General features: G+C 33.5%; 1 protein-coding gene and 1 long non-coding RNA gene across 2 annotated transcripts; one reads left to right on the top strand and one right to left on the bottom strand.

The window, feature by feature from the left end:
- Positions 1-815: 815 nt before the first annotated feature.
- On the bottom strand, positions 816-2,472 carry LOC110011375 (uncharacterized). The gene is made up of 2 exons (XR_016063924.1): positions 2,080-2,472; positions 816-1,978 (listed from the first exon to the last, which is right to left on the bottom strand). It is a non-coding gene; the product is annotated as an uncharacterized LOC110011375 (long non-coding RNA).
- A 15,351-nt stretch (positions 2,473-17,823) lies between these two features.
- Positions 17,824-19,193, top strand: LOC105156051 (homeobox-leucine zipper protein HOX6). The gene is made up of 2 exons (XM_011072083.3): positions 17,824-18,234; positions 18,356-19,193. Exons 1-2 carry the CDS (start codon positions 17,932-17,934, stop codon positions 18,656-18,658), a joined length of 606 nt encoding a protein of 201 aa, XP_011070385.1. The 5' UTR covers positions 17,824-17,931; the 3' UTR covers positions 18,659-19,193.
- Positions 19,194-19,358: the final 165 nt, after the last annotated feature.

Genomic DNA, 19,358 nt, shown 5'->3' with positions numbered 1-19,358 from the left:
AACAGCTGAATACAACAAGTATTATTATTATGACAATGTTCGAAATACAAGGAAACGTAGATGATAAAGAGTTGAAAACTTTGAAGCAAAAAGGATTAATAGAAAAGCTATGCATTCATTACACTTTCCTGTTTTCATCTCATCTACAATCTCAACCATCCTGCAGCTTATATTCAATTTTGGAAACTACGTGCTCAAGATAAACTCACTGGTTCGTTCATTCTAAGGTAAAAGATTCAAGTGAAAGCAAATCACTGACAACGTGTACCATATTTACATAGTCTTTTATCCATTTCACATTCCCCTTGACAAATGTTCTCAGAGAACTCTGCCCACCTTTTTGCAAAAGATATCCCATCAAGTGTTGTCATTCAAATCATTTGAAATTCATTTCTTGATTTTTGTTCTGCTTTAATCATGATCAGTAAGTTTCAAGAATTTAAATATTTCAAAAAATAATCATTAAAAGGTTGACAAACTTTTATCTTGAGGGCTTTGCTGAAATGTTGGTATGTTTGTTAAGATATTAATATTAAATTATTTTAACATCTAATAATTTAATCTTTTTTAAGTGGTCGTTTTTGTATTGTATTAGAATCATAAATCAAAGGAAAAGTTCGAGTTCAAAATAACATTTACATGTACCGATTTATAAAGGAACATTGATGTGTAGAGTTTGGAGGTAGAGATGGGTAAAAGATTTTAATTAATCTTCTATCCAACAGTTTAAAATTTTAAACAAGGTAGTCGTCTAACAATTTTATCGTTGGGTAAAATAAATGTCAGTACTTGTGCAGAATACTTTGCTTCTGAAATAACAAAATTATGTTTTGCAATAATGGATATGTATAACTAGATTATTACACAACTGACCCGTTGAAAACAGCAGAAATGAAAACATGAGGTACTGTGTTCTTGAAAGCAAGAAATTAGTGTATATATCTGATGAAGCGTTCACAGTCTCACAGATCTTGGCAGCCTATGATCCGCAGAACTGTTGTTGAGGTAAAGAACCTGTTTTGTCCATACATATACATATGATTGTTACGAACTTGTATAACCAGCAACCATCCTACTTAAAGGGCATTCTTGACTTCAGAGTTCAGAATTCAGAGTACAAGGAAATTGTAGACTGCAAGAAACGGAAACAACGTAGTACTCACTTAACCAGCATATAACTTAAACCAAATTTAAACACAGAATTCAAGAACTTGTGTGTACCATGTCCTAAAGACACATGGGCTCTGCAGATCTGGGGTTATTATACCCAAAATGCCTAAAGTTGTTTTGGTAAATATATGTAAAGCTTGTCGATCAATTTTGTCAGACTTTCAATTACAATATGAAAGGGCAATTACTCCAATACCAAAAACACTAATAGACATGAAACTTACTTAAACAAAAAAAAAAAAGAAAGATTGACAATACAAACCCTGAATCAGAGAGTCGCATTATCCATTTTATAGAAGTTTTAAGGGAATTTTTCACCTATTATTATATTAGAAATGGATTTAATGACTTTTTACCTCAAAAGAATGGGGAAAGAAAGGAGAGAAAGGAAGACAAAAGGATGGAAAACCCTACTTGGGAAATGAAAGAATTTGTGCAGATATGAGATGAGAACATCTCAACCCATGATAGCAATTATAAGGTAAAATAGTAATTACTAATAAGCATGCAGATCCGACGAGAGCAGAAAGAGACAGAGGGGATTCTTGATGCCATCATGACAAAAACCAGTATAATGATAGAGCTCATAGAAAGTGAACTGACAAAAGAAAGCAAAAAACAATTATTAAAAGAGCCCATTTTGCTGCCCGAGTGGAAAAATACAGGAAGCAATGATGAAGAAATCGATTAGCTACTCTTTTTTTCAAACTGGATTTCAGGACAACCAGGAAAGAAAAAACAAAGCAGAAGTCAAAATCTTTAATCATTACAGCAATCTGTTCTTGCATGGCCAACGAACTCATTTCACCTGGAGAAAGAAAGAACCAAAAATCCATACACAAGAAAGCCGAAAACATCAAATTTATAGTACTTAACCAAAACTTGTTAGGAATTATTTGGGAAAGATACCGTTTGACTTTCGATGGAAAAGGGAGCAAGACATTGGGGGGAATGAAGCCTGGTCCGACGCCGCTAACAGATGATCCACGATACTGAAATACATGAATCAACGATCAAGATTTGATCAATTGACCAATAGATAGAAATGAAAAATCTTGGTAGATCTTGTTAAGGGCCTCGAGCCAGACAACATTCCCCTCAAAAAGTAAAGCTTCCCGTGTATCTTGATTAGGGTTCCAAGAGGGAGAATTAGGGTTGCAGAAGGGGTATGGAGATGAGTGAGTGAAGGAAGAAGCAAAAATTGAAGATATGATAAGTGGGTTGTGTGTAATTTAGAGCGTCGATGTGGGGAGAAAGAGTGGGATAGAGGGGGTGATAAATAAAGGATGGGGATGGAAAGGAGGTGTGTGAAAAAGGACAAATGAAGTCATAAAAGCGAAGTGATAGACCACCATGACCCTACATACACCGTAAGAAATTACTCTACCACCGTCCCTACCCTCTCCCCATCCCCGTTCTTGCTTTCTTTACTTTTTTTTTTTTTTTTAAAAAAAACTTCTCCATTTTGTCTTTAATTATAATGGATACATTATATATATATATATTGATATTTCGTAGTTTTTGAATTTTTTAAAAGGGTATTGGTTTTATTAAATCTCCAAATGCATGATTTAACTATAGTGATTTATTGAATAGAAATATACGACACCTATAAATTATACATTAAGTGAGAATAATTTTTATTTAAATCACAATATAATTTACTAAAACAAAAATATTAGTGATAAAATATTATGTGATAATTTTAAAATTGTCACTAAGGCATAGGCTAAATTGCCTTTTAGTCCTGTATATTGGAGGGGTGGCATTTTGACACATCATTTATGGGGGTGATATTTAAGGACAATATTTATTTTATTTTGCGTGGTTTAAGAACTTAGTGTAAGAATTGTGGCTACCAAAGTGGCCAAATCTGGCTAGAGTCCACTGACTTGGACAATTTTAGGGCGTTAAATTGGGGTAATTGCCACCTAGGATGATGTTGGTATGTAAATATTCTCGACATGGTATCAAAGTCTATGATTAAAGGTCACTGGGTACTTAATTTCATGGATAGGTTATAGTGATCAATACAACATTAATGGCGAGGAGATGACTTGGCTTAGAGTGATGGAAGTGCAAGTGCTAAAAATAACTTGAAATCGCTCCAATTTCAAAGCATAAACAATCCAGGTATAGTTTTGGTCTCTGCATCGTTGAATGGAAGAATTATAGGGCATGGAATAGAGCGATACACATAGCGTTAGGAGGAAAGATGATCTTCATGAAACGCGTGAAACCTAATCAAGGATTTTGATGACTATGAACAATGGATATGTGTGGATTGTATCTTAGCCTCGTGTTACTGAATGATTGCACATGAATTGGGAGCGTAGTGGCCCCTTTTGTTTTAGTTATAGCATGAGATAACTTCTATCTCACAAACAGATCTAACCGTTATGGCATATTTTACTAAGCTCAAATGACTTTGGGATTAGCTGATGCATTTGACACCAATACCACATTGAACATGTGGATGTGCCAGAATGGGCTAATTCTGCAGTTTAGCAATTTCTAATGGGGTTAGATGATGTATATGACCATGTAAGAAACCAAATCCTTGGGATGGATCCCTCTTCCCTAGTGTAAATATAACAGAACAAAGAAAGAAAACTGTGACTAGAGGAAGAGCTTTTAATGCACACATCGCTGATAAGAAATTATCACATACAAATAATGAAACTCAGATGTTGCCCTTTTATCTATGATGTTGTGAGAAATGGAGTTGATGAAATTGATGAAGGGGAAGACACCTGAAGATTATGCAGGTTCCGACTTATTTTCTAGTCTTGAGAATTTAGAGCTTGGCTCTTGTATTATAGATACTAGTGTAACACATCACATGTGTGCAAATTCTTCCTTATTGACTCAGATGAACACATGTCCTTTGTTGCAGAATTGTTTGTTTTCCAGGAACCTAGAACTTTTTGTCAAACACAGATCTATAGAGAGTGGAGGGTGCTATAAAACAAGAGTTTGTTACCTTAGAGAAGAATCAAACCTGGGAACTTACTACTTTACCTGCTGGAAATAGAGCAATTGGCTCTCTGTAGGTGTACAAACTAATAAAGTTAGAACCTGATACAAGTGTTGATAGATACAAGAGTAGGCATGTTGCTAAGGGTTATAACTATAGCGGAGGTGGAGTTCTTTGAAAGCTTCTTATCTATTGCGAGTATTGTTATAGTGAGAATCTTTGTTAGCATTGCATCAGCACATTCATAGCATATACACCAATTAGATATAAATAATGCATTTCGGTGATAAGCTTTACATGGCTCCTCCAAAAGGATATGATATGCCAGATGGATTGGTTTGCAGGCTTAAAAGTATGGCCTCAAGTAGGCCTTGGATCCAGGCAATGGAACCATGATCAGTTCATAACAAAGCTTGTTGCTTATGGACTTGGGCAATCAACCAATGATCACTTTGTTTATGAAATCTTCATTTCATGAGTTTATTGCTTTACTTGTATATATATGTGGATGATGTGCTTTTTTAAAATGTTTGATAGTTGATATTAAGCACTATTTGGACAAACTTTTTACTGTCAAAGACTTAGGTTATGCTAAATATTTTGGGGATTGATATTGCAAGATCAACAGATAACACACGTGTTTAATAGAAAAATACATTTCCAACATCATTATCGCGGACCTGAGTCTATCTTCAGCTAAGGCGGTTGATTATCCATTACTACGAGGTTTGAAATTTAGTGCTGATGAGAGAGGCTTAATTACTGTTACCTGAGAAATACATGAGACCAAGTGCATGGGAAGCTTTTATATTTGGGGTTCACAAGACCAAGTATTTCATTTGTTGTTAAACAATGTAGCCAATTCTTGTAGATGCAACTGTGATGTGGTCAAATATTTGAAGGGAACGTTTCCCGCTGCTTTATTCTTTCTCTCTCAGCTCACTGCATATTCTAATGCAGGTTGGACTGCTTGTGTGGCTAGTACGTATGTAGGAGATCAGCCACTGGTTAATTTGTCCTTTTAGCTTCTTCCTTGATTTTATGGAAGACTAAGAAGAAATACATGGTCTCTTGCAAACGAATAGAAGTAGAATACAGAGCCATGGCATCCACTACTGTATGTGAAATGCATTACATTACATATCACAACTAATCCTATCTCTGTCAATCCTATCTTTCATGAGAAGACTAAATATTTTGATATTGATTTCCGCTAGCACCTCAAGTTCAAAATATTTCCCGCGAAGAGGACCCCTGTTTTCTCTTCGCATTGATTCTTTTTTTCTTTTTCTACGTTTTTATTAGCGACCAAGAAGTCCAATTCATCCTTTGCACAAACTCATGCTTAATTTGAGAAATATTTATCAACCAACTTTTGGGAAAACGAAAACAAATAGTTTTTCTTTCATGTTATTATTTCAAAAAATAAATAAACTTCTCTTTGATGCAAATTAATTAAATTTCAAGAACAGAAGTCCTGTCCGGTAATTTTATTATAGTCGCATCTTCCTAGAATTATAATTAGGAGATATACATGCAATGATAAATTAATATCAGAACAAGTATATTTCACAAAAACCATTTAGATCCATACATCTTCAGTTTGGCAATGTGATCATTGCCCAAAAAAAGAGGTTCAAGGTTCTACCAACATCAAAATTATCACTTGAAAAAGTGAAAAGATAGGTTTGACTTCTATGCTAAAAGGAGCAAAAAGGATTACTTAATCCCATTAAACGAGAAAAGATTTCTACTGTTTGCATTGCTGAGTCAGTCATTAATAATTCAATCTTCCCCATATATATGTTTTCTCCATGCTACAGTTTCCTAGCCACCTCAAATTTCAAATTTTAGGTCAGGTAGTTCCAAATATGTCACACTTTATTATGTCAATTACTTTTGTGTTTGCGAGGGGGAGAAAAAGAGTATCCGAAACTCTTTAATAAAATTCTATCTCGACTAAATCATTCAATAAAATTATCTCGATATTCTTCCGCCTTTGTAAATTACATTTTATGTATTTGTTTTAAGCTTATGTGTGAAAATATAATTATTAGGGTAAATTAAAATGGGCTCTCCTGAGATTTAATCATAATTACAATCACTCAATTGTTGTTTGAAAAATTATAAATACCCCATGGAATTAACGACTGTCTAATACTTTCTATAGAGAAGCCCATTATAATTTGCACTAATTATTAACTATTTTACAATTAATACAAATATACCTATGAGGGTAGTTGGTAAACCAGCACTGATCCTCATTAAAAAATTAAAAAGAAAAAAAACAATAAAAATATACCTCTTATTGATATGCATCTATTTCTCAATGATATCACTACTTTTTTACAAAAAAAAAAGGGTTAACTGGCCTCAAGATATTATAGTTGGGGTAAATTACAACGAGCTTCCCTAAAATTTAGTATAATTACGAATACCCCCTTGTTTGAAAAATTATCAATACCCCCCTAATTTTAATGGTCATCTAACAATTAGCCCAATCCGTTAGGTTTTTATTCATTTTTTTGTGGTAAATTGACCAAAATGCCCTCGTGGATTAAAAATTATAATTTTTTTATTTTTATGGATTAAGTGGATAATTTTTTTGTAATTTTTAAAATTTTTTCATCTACCCCGTTCGACTTTATATAAGTTTTTAATTTTTTTATAAAAACAAAAAAAAAATACAATAAGGACAAAATTAACAATTTCATACATTCATTCAAGGATTATAATTTTATCAAACATCAAAAAAGCATTTGCAATTTTTAAATAACGAGAAGATATTCATAATTAAAACAAACCTCAGGAGTGGTCATTGTAACTTATAACCCGCATAGTTGTTCACAAACTGCAAGAAATTAAACCCCATATACCTATTATAATGTTTGAATAGTTAATGAACAAACTGAGGTAGATGAAAGAAATTAATTTATTAGAAACATAGTTTTATTGTCAATCTATGACAAAATGATTTGTTGTATGAACCCAATAGAAAATGGGAAACCAAAAATCTAAATTGTGTTCTGTCCAAACTCTGTAATTTTCACACCCGATTCATATTTATTCTGTATATATATATATTTACTTGAAAAGGCGAAATGATATCAATAGCTACAGAAGATTTCTTTTCACTATCATCAAAAGCTTTGACCAAAATGCATGGAAAATGGGAGTTTTTACAACTACTTTTTGACATTATGTCCCCAAATCACAACATTTGACCTGACCACTCCTAAATCCCAAAGTTTAATTAACCTTGAAGTTTGCTCCTCTTTACCATACCAATCACTTATCTTTTAATTAATATGATGATCAGTGCCTTGTTTTCTTCAATCTTTCAAAGTTAATATACCATTGTGAAAAAGCTTTCCATTATCATGCCCTTATTCTCCATGCTTTATTTGATCAAAACAATTGCATTCATCTGCATGCACAAGTATAAAGATATATCTTTTTTCTCCTTTCAAAATATATATATATATATATATATAAAGATATCTTTTTTATTTTCATTCTATGATTAAATCACCAAGATTCATAATTTCATATTGTTTATAATAAATCCATTGTGGGCAATTTTTCCTACTTTTGATATATGATTATTTGGGATTTGGAGTTCATCTGTGATCTTCTCCAATCATAAAATTATATCAATAGTTTCTTCTTTTCTGACAACATATATGAGGGATATTGTGAAAAGTCTACAAGTTCAGTAACCGATTGCTGCCTTGAATTTGCACCTTCATCTTAACTCATTCTCAGGATTGATTATGCCGTATCAAAAAGTTTAATTATAAGCTCATTCGTTCACTTCAAAGCGTACCATGTTTGTGACTATATGATCATCACTAGCTATGTACATTCAAATTTTGGTCTCGCATTAATGTTCTTAATACTCTCCTCTAAATCCAACTAATCATACACAATTATTAAAAATTGATTTCAGATCTTGGGATACTTTATCGATTTTTCAAAGGGGTTAGGAAAAAGGTGCATAGAGTAGTTGAAAAGTAGGAAAGGTGGGGGGGTGCCTTTTTTGTGGAGCTTTTTTCACAACCCAAAGTCATGCACACTTTGTTTATTTTTTAGGTGAGGAAGATGCTTTGCAGACAAAACCAAACCAGAAAATAACAAGTATTAAATATCACTACGCTCTTGCTGTTGGGAAACATGTCCAGATCACAAAAACATACAATAAAGCACCAAACCCACCTTGAATTTCGATTCTTTTGTTGCATTATGCAAAACGTTTTGTCATTTGTTGCATCCCATATGAATCATTTGAATGTGGCGTGCTCACGCTCTCCACTAAGAAATGCTGTCTTTTTTGTTTATAATATATGGTGAGAGATTTATTTATTTATATTAATGACAAAACTCTTGTTACTCTAAATAACAACGTTGTATATGTAATTTTTTTGAGCAACTTATTTGTATTGGACAAAATATTCTCGCTAAATGATGTTTACCTACTTCAATTAAACTAAGGCCACAATGATGTTATTAGAAATATATTGAGTGTTATATACAATTTACTTCTATGTGAAATTAGAAAAGATTAAAAACCCCTTTATAAAGAAAAAATACCCAAAAAAAAAAAAATACTGTATTTGAAAAATGATGCAGAATCCCCCCTATGTCACTTAGGCAATGTGCACCATATTTCAAATGCTACGGAGGTTTTTTTGTATAGTTCTTTTTTGAACTTTTCTAATTTCACAAGAGGTAAATGAATTCAACCCAATGTTAAATGACAACAATTTTTAATTATATATTGACTAGAATTCTGTATAAAGTTCTCACTATAGATAGTTACTGACATATTTATAGTGGAAAAAATAAATAATTATTGTCACTAGATCATCATCGTATGTATCAATAATTGTCTTCAGTGACACTTTCATGCATGTATTTTTATCCGTAGTTCTACCTAATAACAACTTTTATGAAATAATAATTATTATGAAAACTACGAAATTCATTATTGTGACAAAATAAACATTCTTATTACCAATACTATGTTTACCGGTCGGGGTGGGTTGGATATCGTGGTTAATCCGGCCCAGCCACTCGTTTACACTTTCTAGGGCCAACCCGTGATTGGATGGGCTGGCAAGGTATAAGGTCGTATTCCATGAGTAAAATCCGCTCATTTCGTCGTCTAGGATTAAAATCAAGCCCATCCTATGTGCATAATGGTTAATTATGTGTTCCCATTTTGTCCTGAAGAATGGTATGGATATGTCCAAAGTGCCCCGGTTGTCCACATAATATCACCTTTAGGTACAATTAATGCTCCGACAGATGTTTTGACTTATAATATCAGTTGTCTATCTCTTCCAATCTTGCCTTGTCCGAATTTGAGCTGTGTATTTCTGTTGGCTTTCTCTTGTTTGTATGTAGGAATTTGTCTGTTCCATCTTTGCTTAGAAGTCTGTACACATCACATGAAAACAGAATAGCAACTGAGCTGCTAATCTCCTGGTTTTGGGCTCGTTGTAGCAGCAGTTCACGACCGGGAGAACATTTCGCGGTCGCTTTTGGAGAAACGCCATAAAATTAGGTATCAAATGTACACCAATAAGTTATAAATAAAAAGAGTTGTCACTTGACTCTTAAGTTTTTGGCCGGTTGAACCATTGTGGGTTCACTGAAAAAATAATAATAATTATACTTAAAATCTCTTCTAAAATAATACAATTATAGTTAGACCCATTTTAAATATTAATTTTCATTCAATTCTTTTGATAAACTCAGTTAATTCTAATTGACGGAAGGACTGAATTTGTAGATGAAAACAAACCTCAGGGGTGTTGGATGTAATTTCTCAAATTATGAAGGGTCTAAGTGTAATTACATCAAATCTCAGGAGAAGGACGTGTAACTATTCATATATTTAATTATCAAAAAATTATATATTCAAGACACTGTAAATTAAATGTCCAAAAATATTCATTGTAATTAATAAAAAATATCGACAACATATCTAATATCAGTTTCCAAACAGTATGCAATATACAAATACAGAATTTTGATTCAAAAGTTTAGGCATGATTTTTGTCAACTATTTTTTGTTTATTGTCAAATATTGGGAAAAATTACAATTTACGTCCCTCAACTTATATTTTTCGCAATTTTGTCCTATTTATTTTATCCTCCCCACATTTAGTCCCATAAATGTAAAAAATATTGCAGTTTACGTCCACTCACATTTTTCGTTAGATTCTTGATCGAAAGAGCACGTGCTCTCTATTAACTTTAACACGTTTGACTGCAGTAGTATGAAAAATTACAATTTATGTCCTACAACTTATATGGTTTGTGATTTTGGTCCCCTTATTTTATCCCTCACCACGTTTAGTCTCATAAGTGCCTAAAAAATTATAATTTACGTCCCACTCATATTTTACCTCTCACCACATTTTTCACAAAAGTATAAATTATTGTCTTTTTCACCTACTTCATAAAGGAAAATTAGCAGTAAGGAGCAGAAGGGGGAAGGCATCAAGTTGTCCACAAAGTCATGAGAAGAACAAACTCAAGCTCTCAAGCAACAAACAATGGTGATGAAGAAGTGTTATGCTACTGTGGCAGAGGGCGAAATTGCGGACTTCGTGGACCAAAGATAACCCAGATAGGAGGTTCTACAATTGCTCTGTAGGTCGAGGTAATTGTGCATTCTTTGCATGGGAAGATCCTCTAATCTGTGCCTGATAAAAAATGATTATTCCTGGATTGCTACAGAAGATCAATGTTTTGGAGGATAAAGTGGCGAATTTGGAAAAGGAACACACTGTTCTTCTTTTTTTGTTAGTGGTTTCTTGGTTAATGATTTTGTTCATGTGGTTGGGATGAAATTGAAGTTGATTGTGGATGAGAATGGAGAAGAAGACTTCATCATTTGCAAGCTGTAGATGGAGTATACTACCGGTTGTATAAGCATGTGATGTAATTTCATGTCTATGTTAGTGTGAAAATTTAGATATGTTTTAAATGTTAAGTTTTATGTTTACATTATTGTTTTTGTTGTTGTGGAAATTTAAAGGCAAAATTGTAAAATTAGTCCTGTAAGCATAGGGGGGTGGCAAAATTAATTCTGCAACTACTGAACTGGCAATTTTAGTCCTATATGTTTTCATTTAGTGGCAATTTTGGTCCTTCCGGCCAAAATTACCCAAAAATTAGCCGGAAAAATTGGGGCTTAGGGTTTCGGTTGCCAACTGGTCTCTACTTAAATACGTGACATCTTACATGGCTGCTGACTGGTAATTCTGGTCGGAAGGACCAAAATTGCTACTAAATTAAAACATATAGGACTAAAATTGCCACTAAAATAAAACATTAAGGAGAAGTCGTGGATGTAACGTTAACGGAAACTGATCGGAGGGATGTGTGCGCCATGGGGAGCGAACACAAAGGTGTTGGTCCGCCAACCAGATAATCGCTAGTGACGGAGATATGACGGAAAAATCAATGGTGGGCGCAGAGAAAAAGTGGCGAAAATAAAAATGAAGAGAACCGACCGAATAATTGATGAAAATGGATGGGCTTGGGTGCAATCAACTCGCCGGAGGATGGGGAGTTGATTGGTGGTGGTCTTGAACAGTGGGTAGGTCGGACGACGGTGAATCGAGAAGAGAAAGAAAATAAATCTAGGTTTTAGGATAAGACTATAATCAACAATTGGGGACATGTTTGAACTCTGATTGAAACACATGCTATAGGGTTGGAACCAGCGTAGGATGGTGAGTTTAGTGGTGGTACGCGTGGCCGGAGACGCGCCGGAAAAAAAGTTTCGACGACCGGCTTGGTGGTGGTGGGTGATGGTTAACCTTTTTTTTATCACGTCAGCATCCACGTAGGATGCTACCTGTGTAGTAATGTCCATTTGTCGCCGAAACCCTAATCCCCAATTTTTCTTGTCAATTTTCGATCACTTTTGGCCAGAAGGACCAAAATTGCTACAAATTTTAAACATAAAGGACTAAAATTGCCAGTTTCATAGCTAGGGGACCAATTTTGCCCCCCTCCCCCCTAATATACAGGACTAATTTTGCAATTTTGCCGAAATTTAAATACTGTTATATGTTTAATTTAATGTATACTTTAGTGTGGAATTTAATATTACTTTGGAAATATAGGTTTTATAATAATACCCCATTCCAATTCAATTCAAACCTATAACAAAATATATATACACAACAAATAAGAGGCAATTCTCCCCATAGAACAACAAACAACCAATACTACTACAACTCGACACTTATGGGACTAAATATGGTGGGTAAAACAATGGGACCAAAATCACAAACTATGTAAGTTGTGGGATGTAAATTGCAATTTTTCACTATTTCAGTCAAATGTTGGTTAAGTTAACGGAGCACGTGTTTTACACATGCTCCTTCCATCAAGAATCTAATAGAAAATGTGAGTGGGACGTAAATTATAATTTTTTAATACTTATGGGATTAAATGTGATGAGGGATAAAACAATGAGACCAAAATTGCAAATAGTATAAATTGTGGATGTAAATTAAAAATTTTCCTCAAATGTTATCCACCAACTATTATGTGTGGCTATTTTAGATAACTTTTCAAAATGATTTAGCAAAAAATATGTAATTAAGAACTTAGGGAAAATAATTTAATTCAGACCTTATTTTTTTATCTAAAAAGTAATGAAAATCTTATTTTAAAAACAATAATTAATTTTTTTTACTTTCCGTCATGCGGTTAAAATTTGATAAAAATGACCACATAATAATCACGGGGTTGTTAAGTGGATGTTTTGGAGGGAACGCTAGTATCTGAGAGACACATACTTTGTTTTTACATCTCAATTGTTACACTTTTTTGTCACAATAAAACATTATAGTTGATTTTGCAGAAATTGAATTACTTATTGAAGCCATATTTTCAATTTGGGAAGTTCAATTCATGAGTTTGGAAGAACCAAAATGGTAGGAGCCCTAATTTTGTTTGTTTTCCCTCTTTTGACAATACCAACTTTTATAATCCTCAAAAAACGAAGTATGTGTCTCTCACATGCCGACATTCACTCCAAAACGCCATAACTTAACAACCACGTAATTTCTATCAAATTTTTAATAACAGGTCGAAAAGTGAGAAAGAATATTTGTCCCTCATGCAAGTGAGATTCTCATAACCATTGAAACTAAAAGAAAAACAAATCTCAAATTATAAGACCAAAATAAAATTATTTCAGCAACTTACATATATTCCTCATAGTATCATGCGATTTTTTGTTATTATTAAAATATAAAAAACTTGTTCTACCGAATTCCCTAACATCTTCTAAACCTTAAATAAAAACATATTATAAACTTTAACATTTTATTTATCCAAATATTATAAGTTTACTTATCTTAAGAATAAAATACTTTAAAAACATCTTATAACATGTATAAAAAAAATATAAAAATTTTCAGATAAATTTAGCTTAATACCCTCCAAAAGATCTCAAGGAAAAGAAAGATGCATTGGACTTTTCTAAGACAAAGAATAATTATAAGAGAATCATATCTTTTTAATCTAATTAAAAATGTAATTTCTTTGCAACACTTTATTCAAGATTAAAACCATAATAGACCTATTCTTAGGGCAAAATTATTTAAAAAATCTTGAAAAAAAAATTGCAAAAATAAATGTATTTGAAAAGGTTTAGGATTCTAGGCGGCACCGCGTTCTGACAACGCGGTGCCTCAGAATTTTTTCTAAAAAAAAATTTTTTTTTTTGTGGCACCGCGGTCAGGACGAATCACGGATTGATCGCGGTGCCATGAAAAAAAAATTTTTTTTAGAAAAAATTCGTGAGGCACCGCGTTGTCAGAATGCGGTGCCGCCTAATTAAATCCTAAACCTTTTCAAATACACCTATTAAAAAAAATTCAATATTTTTTTTAATAATTTTGCCTTCTTAGGTTCTTATTAGTATTTTGGTGGACGCATGTACGATATATGATCTACTTTGATTATTTGCCTTAAACAATAAGGATGATGATGAGTGTCAAAAGAAATTAGACTAGTTGTGACTCGTCAGTCAAAAAGATTTAATTTGACTAATCATACTTCATTAATATAAAGTTACCTAATCTGTTTATCCATACCTCAAACACCCACTACTCCTTTTCATATAATGCACCCTAAATATCAGTTAATGAGAGGGTGTTTGGTTAACCTCGTACATTTTATAAGATATTTTTTGAATTTATATAAAATTAAATTTTATTAGAAATAAATTTTTAAGTGTTTAAATAAAATAAAATTATAAAACTTGTAATATATATGTTACCAATGGCAATTTTATGATTAATTTAAAAAAAAATGAATTGACTTGTTAAGAATTTTAAAATAAGCCGTGAACTCTTATTCTCTTAAAGGATTTTATGAACTTTTAACGTTTTTTTATTTTCGAAGCTCTATTTTTAAAAAATTATCAAACATTTTATAAGATTTATAAATTTTGAAACAAGATGTATTGAAAAAATTATAATATCACCCCAATAGAGGGAATAGGAAAACTACCTTAAATTAAATTGTCGCTAATATAATGCTTTTTTGGTTTCATTTTTATTGTTAGTTTCACTTTTCAATTTTCATAGCAGCGATCAAAATAAAAATATATTTGTTTATACGTATTCTCATAGTAAATTCTTTATATCATTCTCATTCTAGTAATTATTTGTCACATATTTACATACATATAAAAAAATTCAATCATTAATTTTATCAACTAATAATATACTATTCTCATAATGTTTGATATCACATCACTAAAAAATTTTAAATCAATAAAAAAACTATAACTCATTTAAACAAAAAAAAAACATATTTGATTAGACAAAGGTACACAGCCACAAACAATATATATATATATATTGATATATTAAAACACAATCTCATCCATTAATTCAAACGTCTCTCCTTATGAACATATACTTTTTCCACTAAATGAAAACAAAATGAAACAAGGACTAATTCCCAACAATAAAACGAAGTATGCATTTGATTTAGATCACAATGCTCAACCTTTTTTATGAATTCAGGAAATGGCGAAAGACAGACTTCCACACTCACCGGACATTTGGCCAATCAAGCGCCCACAACACCTTCATGACTGGGAGAGTGTGAACGTGTCCATTACAAGAGTGTGAACGTGTTTCCACTCGGAGTGTAACATCTCTACTTTCTCACGTTCATGTATACACAGACAGATTAGAGTCCCCACGCGGACTCACTTTCCCACAAAACAACAAATTCTGCTACAGATTCTTGTCTCAAACCAGCAACCATTAAGACCTACCCGACATGAGTGTTTGCTTGCCTCTCAACCGTCGGATCTTATCAGCCCTGCTGATTGGATTTGTGCTCTATGTTAAAGCTTCTTGTCTTTTTAGATGGTCTAAATTCCGTATAAAACCCATGAAAGTAGTACAAATAGGAGCAATTTAAATTGCGGTTCAAATGCATATTATTCATTAGATTATGTAATCGTCGCCTCTTGAACACACAATATAGGTAAAAGATAATTACCTACGTGGTTTTTCGCCTAAATGATGAATGTCAAATTCGGCCTTGGGCCTGGTTCCCTTTCTCTCCGGATCTAGCTCTCTGAGTCTAAACATCTATTATTTCTATTTATCTCTTTAGATCTGTAAATTTATTTTAAAGATCTGTAAAATTGTTATATTATTGTATATATTTGATTTGTAATTTAAAAATTTTGTACCAATCATTATTTTGTAATAGTTGATTAGGATCTGGACTCATTACTGATAGGATTCACTCACAACAAAAAATAAAATGATTTCAAATGACTTTTGATGTATGTAAATTTTATCTCACATTGTGTTTACGTTTCAATATGGAATATTGAAATATGCTTCCCACATGGATTCATTATGCCCAAGTCCCTTCTAGTCAAAGACCTATAAGTTATTAAATTGTAAGAAACACAAAGGAAAAGCTTCGAGTTATAGTCCTCTAGTATCTAAGTTACATAGGTCACAAGAAATATCATGATAGCAAAATTTGTACTTTAGGCATGGAGGACGAATATTTATAATTTCTTTTAATTATATGATTGCATGTAAATCAGAAATCTAGAAAAGTTTGATTGGTCACGGTGAATCCATCCAATATACTCGGGTTTATATCGAACTAGTTCCGAACCCAAATAAAAGAGCGTGGATCTTCATCAGTCCACAATTAGATTTATATACAACCTTTAGGAGATTATCCCTCCAACAGCTTCATATTAAATAAATTTAAAATAAATTATAATAATTGCTCAAATAAGAATATGAAACACTTTGTAATATGAAATTGACCAAATAAATTAAAAAAAAGTTTTCATTCCAAACTCGAAACGCCAAAAATTGTGAATCCAAACATAACCTAAAAGAAGTCCCTTCCAATCTCCGTAACCTAATAACAAACGCAAGCACAAATCATGTGCCAAGTGGCAATGAAACATTTGAAATCTCCAAGACAGAGAGGGCGCGTAAGCAGAAACAAATCTCAATCGAGGGCCACATTGGCATAAGTGCATTGGATTTCGCGAGACAGCAAAAGGTCTACTGTTGTCTTGTTGCAAACGACTCAATACAACGTGTCAATCTGCATCCGGAAGACAGTGAAATCTGCTTTAGCCTTATTCTTGACATCTACAGATCTACTCAATGTTTATTGTTTCTAAAGCAACCTTATCTTGACATTTCATTCCTGTCCCTCTCAGTCTCACGCATGAAATTCTCCACTGTTCTGTACTCCCTCAAAACATATACCCTAATCTAAGATTTGAATCATTACAAGTCTAATAATCCACATGACGTTAATAGAATCCTACCCACCTCTGATCTAACTCTTTTAAGTGGCAGAACCCATGTCATATAAACTCCACATCAATATCCCATAACGCTGATATAAGACCCAAATCTTATACAACGTCGGAACGTGGACCGAGTCGCTATAGTTTTATGCTAGCTTAACCTACCTAGCTCGAGTTTACATTATAATACTACCATCTGCATCTGAGCATGACTTTACCTTGAACCCTTCGTCCCCCGACGCCCAAATCAGTTGGATTTGTACAAAATTCTAGACCCAAACAGAGACGATAATTTCTATATCCACCACTTTATAGGTGGATTTTGCAGTAGCTTAACCTAGCTCAAAGTAATTCTTCAAGAATTTGGGCATGACTTCCAGAAGTAGTGAATGGCTCTAATACCAATTAATATTACCTTAGGTCCTATCTCAAAAACTAGCTAAGTATAGAAACTGAGAGTCGTATGAACATCATATAAGTACCCTATATTATTAAAAATGGGACCCAAATTGCATATCCAGCTATTAGAGTCATAAACCTATTTTTAGGTCATTTTTTGAAGAACCCTTATAATTTTTTCTTCCAATATTCTGAATTTCCATGAAGTACCTTGAATTTCACAATTCAAGTGCAGATTTTTTACTTTTTTCCCCCCAAACAGAGAGAATAAAAATGAAATTAATTAAAACCCTGACCACAAAATAGGATTTATATGAGCAAGCTGACACCTGGCATCTTACGGCATAAGTGCTACTGCTACTTCAAGGCCCACCAAAGTATCTAGATATACAACACGTCTTATTCCGTTGGACCTCAGAGCTGCACTAACAAACAGTGTCTTCACTCAGCCAAATAAATCAGCCACAACAAACAAAGCCTTGAAAGCATCCTAAGAAATTGGAAGAGACTTAGTGAACAAAAGCTAGAATTCATGTCCGGTGGTATTAAGAAGAGCAGCAGAAACATCAACAGGAGAAGATTCAGTGATGATCAGATCAAGTCACTGGAAACTATGTTTGAGACGGAGTCGAGACCAGAGCTACGCCTCAAACAGCACCTAGCTAACAAACTTGGGCTGCAGCCTCGACAGGTCGCGATATGGTTCCAGAATAAAAGAGCTAGATCAAAATCTAAGCAAATCGAGCAAGAGTACAGCATGCTTAAATCTAACTATGATAAGTTAGCTTCCCAGTTCGAAGCACTGAGGAAAGAGAACCAGAACCTGCTCACCCAGGTAGAAGAATTCTAATTTTGCATGTGCATTAACAATGATTTCTCTGCTGCAAATAAATAACAAGGTATTTTATATATGTCTATACCAGTCTAACTAAATAACAAGCTCCCATAATTGGCAGGTAGACAGACTCAGACGATTGGCTGACAACGGAGACGGTGACGAACATGACAATAAGAACCATTTTACATTATCAAGTTCCGAAAATCCAAGACTTCTACTAGACATTAACTGCCAGGAGCTATGCATACCCACATGCAGTGATCTGAACAGAAAAGTTGGTTACCTGGAGGAGGAAGCTGATGCTTTGAATATGGCCCAGATTGCTGGAGGTTCCTTAGCATCACCAGAAAATAGAGGCAGCTTTGATTCTTCTACCTTTCTTGATAATACTGGAAGCGGTTCACAGTGGTGGAACTTCTAGTTTTGAAATATCGAGTGAGGATGTTTATGTGATAAATCATTAGGACGTAGAGTATTAAGAACTAGAGCACATAAATGATAGAGCATATGCCTTCCATATTTGTTGGTCGAAAGCCCCCATCTTTCAAGGGGACAGCATCCAGTTTCTTGAGATGGATCATGATCATGACTTCATAAGGCAAGTAGCCAGGATTTGCATATAGGCTTTCAAGAGTATGATTCTATCCTTATAATCAATCTCATGTGACACTTCAGTACTCCAAGTAATACGAAGACGTGAGACAGAAACTAATACTGACAGGCAGAAAGACTGCACTTATGCTCCTAGCTGCAGACGCAACATTGTTATAGAGAGCAATGGACGAGGCTAAATATTTGCAAAAGAGTTATAAGAAAAAGGCAGTGAATCTATACTCCTGCATGTGATGGATTGGAGGTATTTCCCGAGTTCCAAATGTGTCCTTGTACATTGACCTGCAGTATGCTCATTTACATTACTCAAGACCCGACATATTTCAATGTTTTCATTCTTTCAATTGGACCGCAACTGACAGATGCTTTCAACACGTCTGAATAAAAACAACCTGTCTCTGCAAACTCTCATATAAAGATAGTCCGTAATAGATGGTAATCCGACTCATGAACACAGTGAAGTGCCTATCACATGCGTACATGAAAAGTTTGTCAGAAACAGCAAAGTA

Source organism: Sesamum indicum, linkage group LG2 (genome assembly GCF_026168435.1).
Source record: "Sesamum indicum cultivar Baizhima isolate 11 linkage group LG2, ASM2616843v1, whole genome shotgun sequence".
Classification (NCBI taxonomy): domain Eukaryota; kingdom Viridiplantae; phylum Streptophyta; class Magnoliopsida; order Lamiales; family Pedaliaceae; genus Sesamum; species Sesamum indicum.
This window is presented reverse-complemented; position numbering and strand designations above follow the sequence as displayed.

What these genes read in the sequence shown, in the direction of transcription:
- LOC105156051 (XM_011072083.3), top strand. Translation starts at nt 17,932, where the DNA reads ATGTCCGGTGGTATTAAGAAGAGCAGCAGAAACATCAACAGGAGAAGA. An exon ending in ACCAGAACCTGCTCACCCAG is followed by an intron (nt 18,235 to 18,355) that starts GTAGAAGAATTC and finishes CATAATTGGCAG; the next exon opens with GTAGACAGACTCAGACGATT.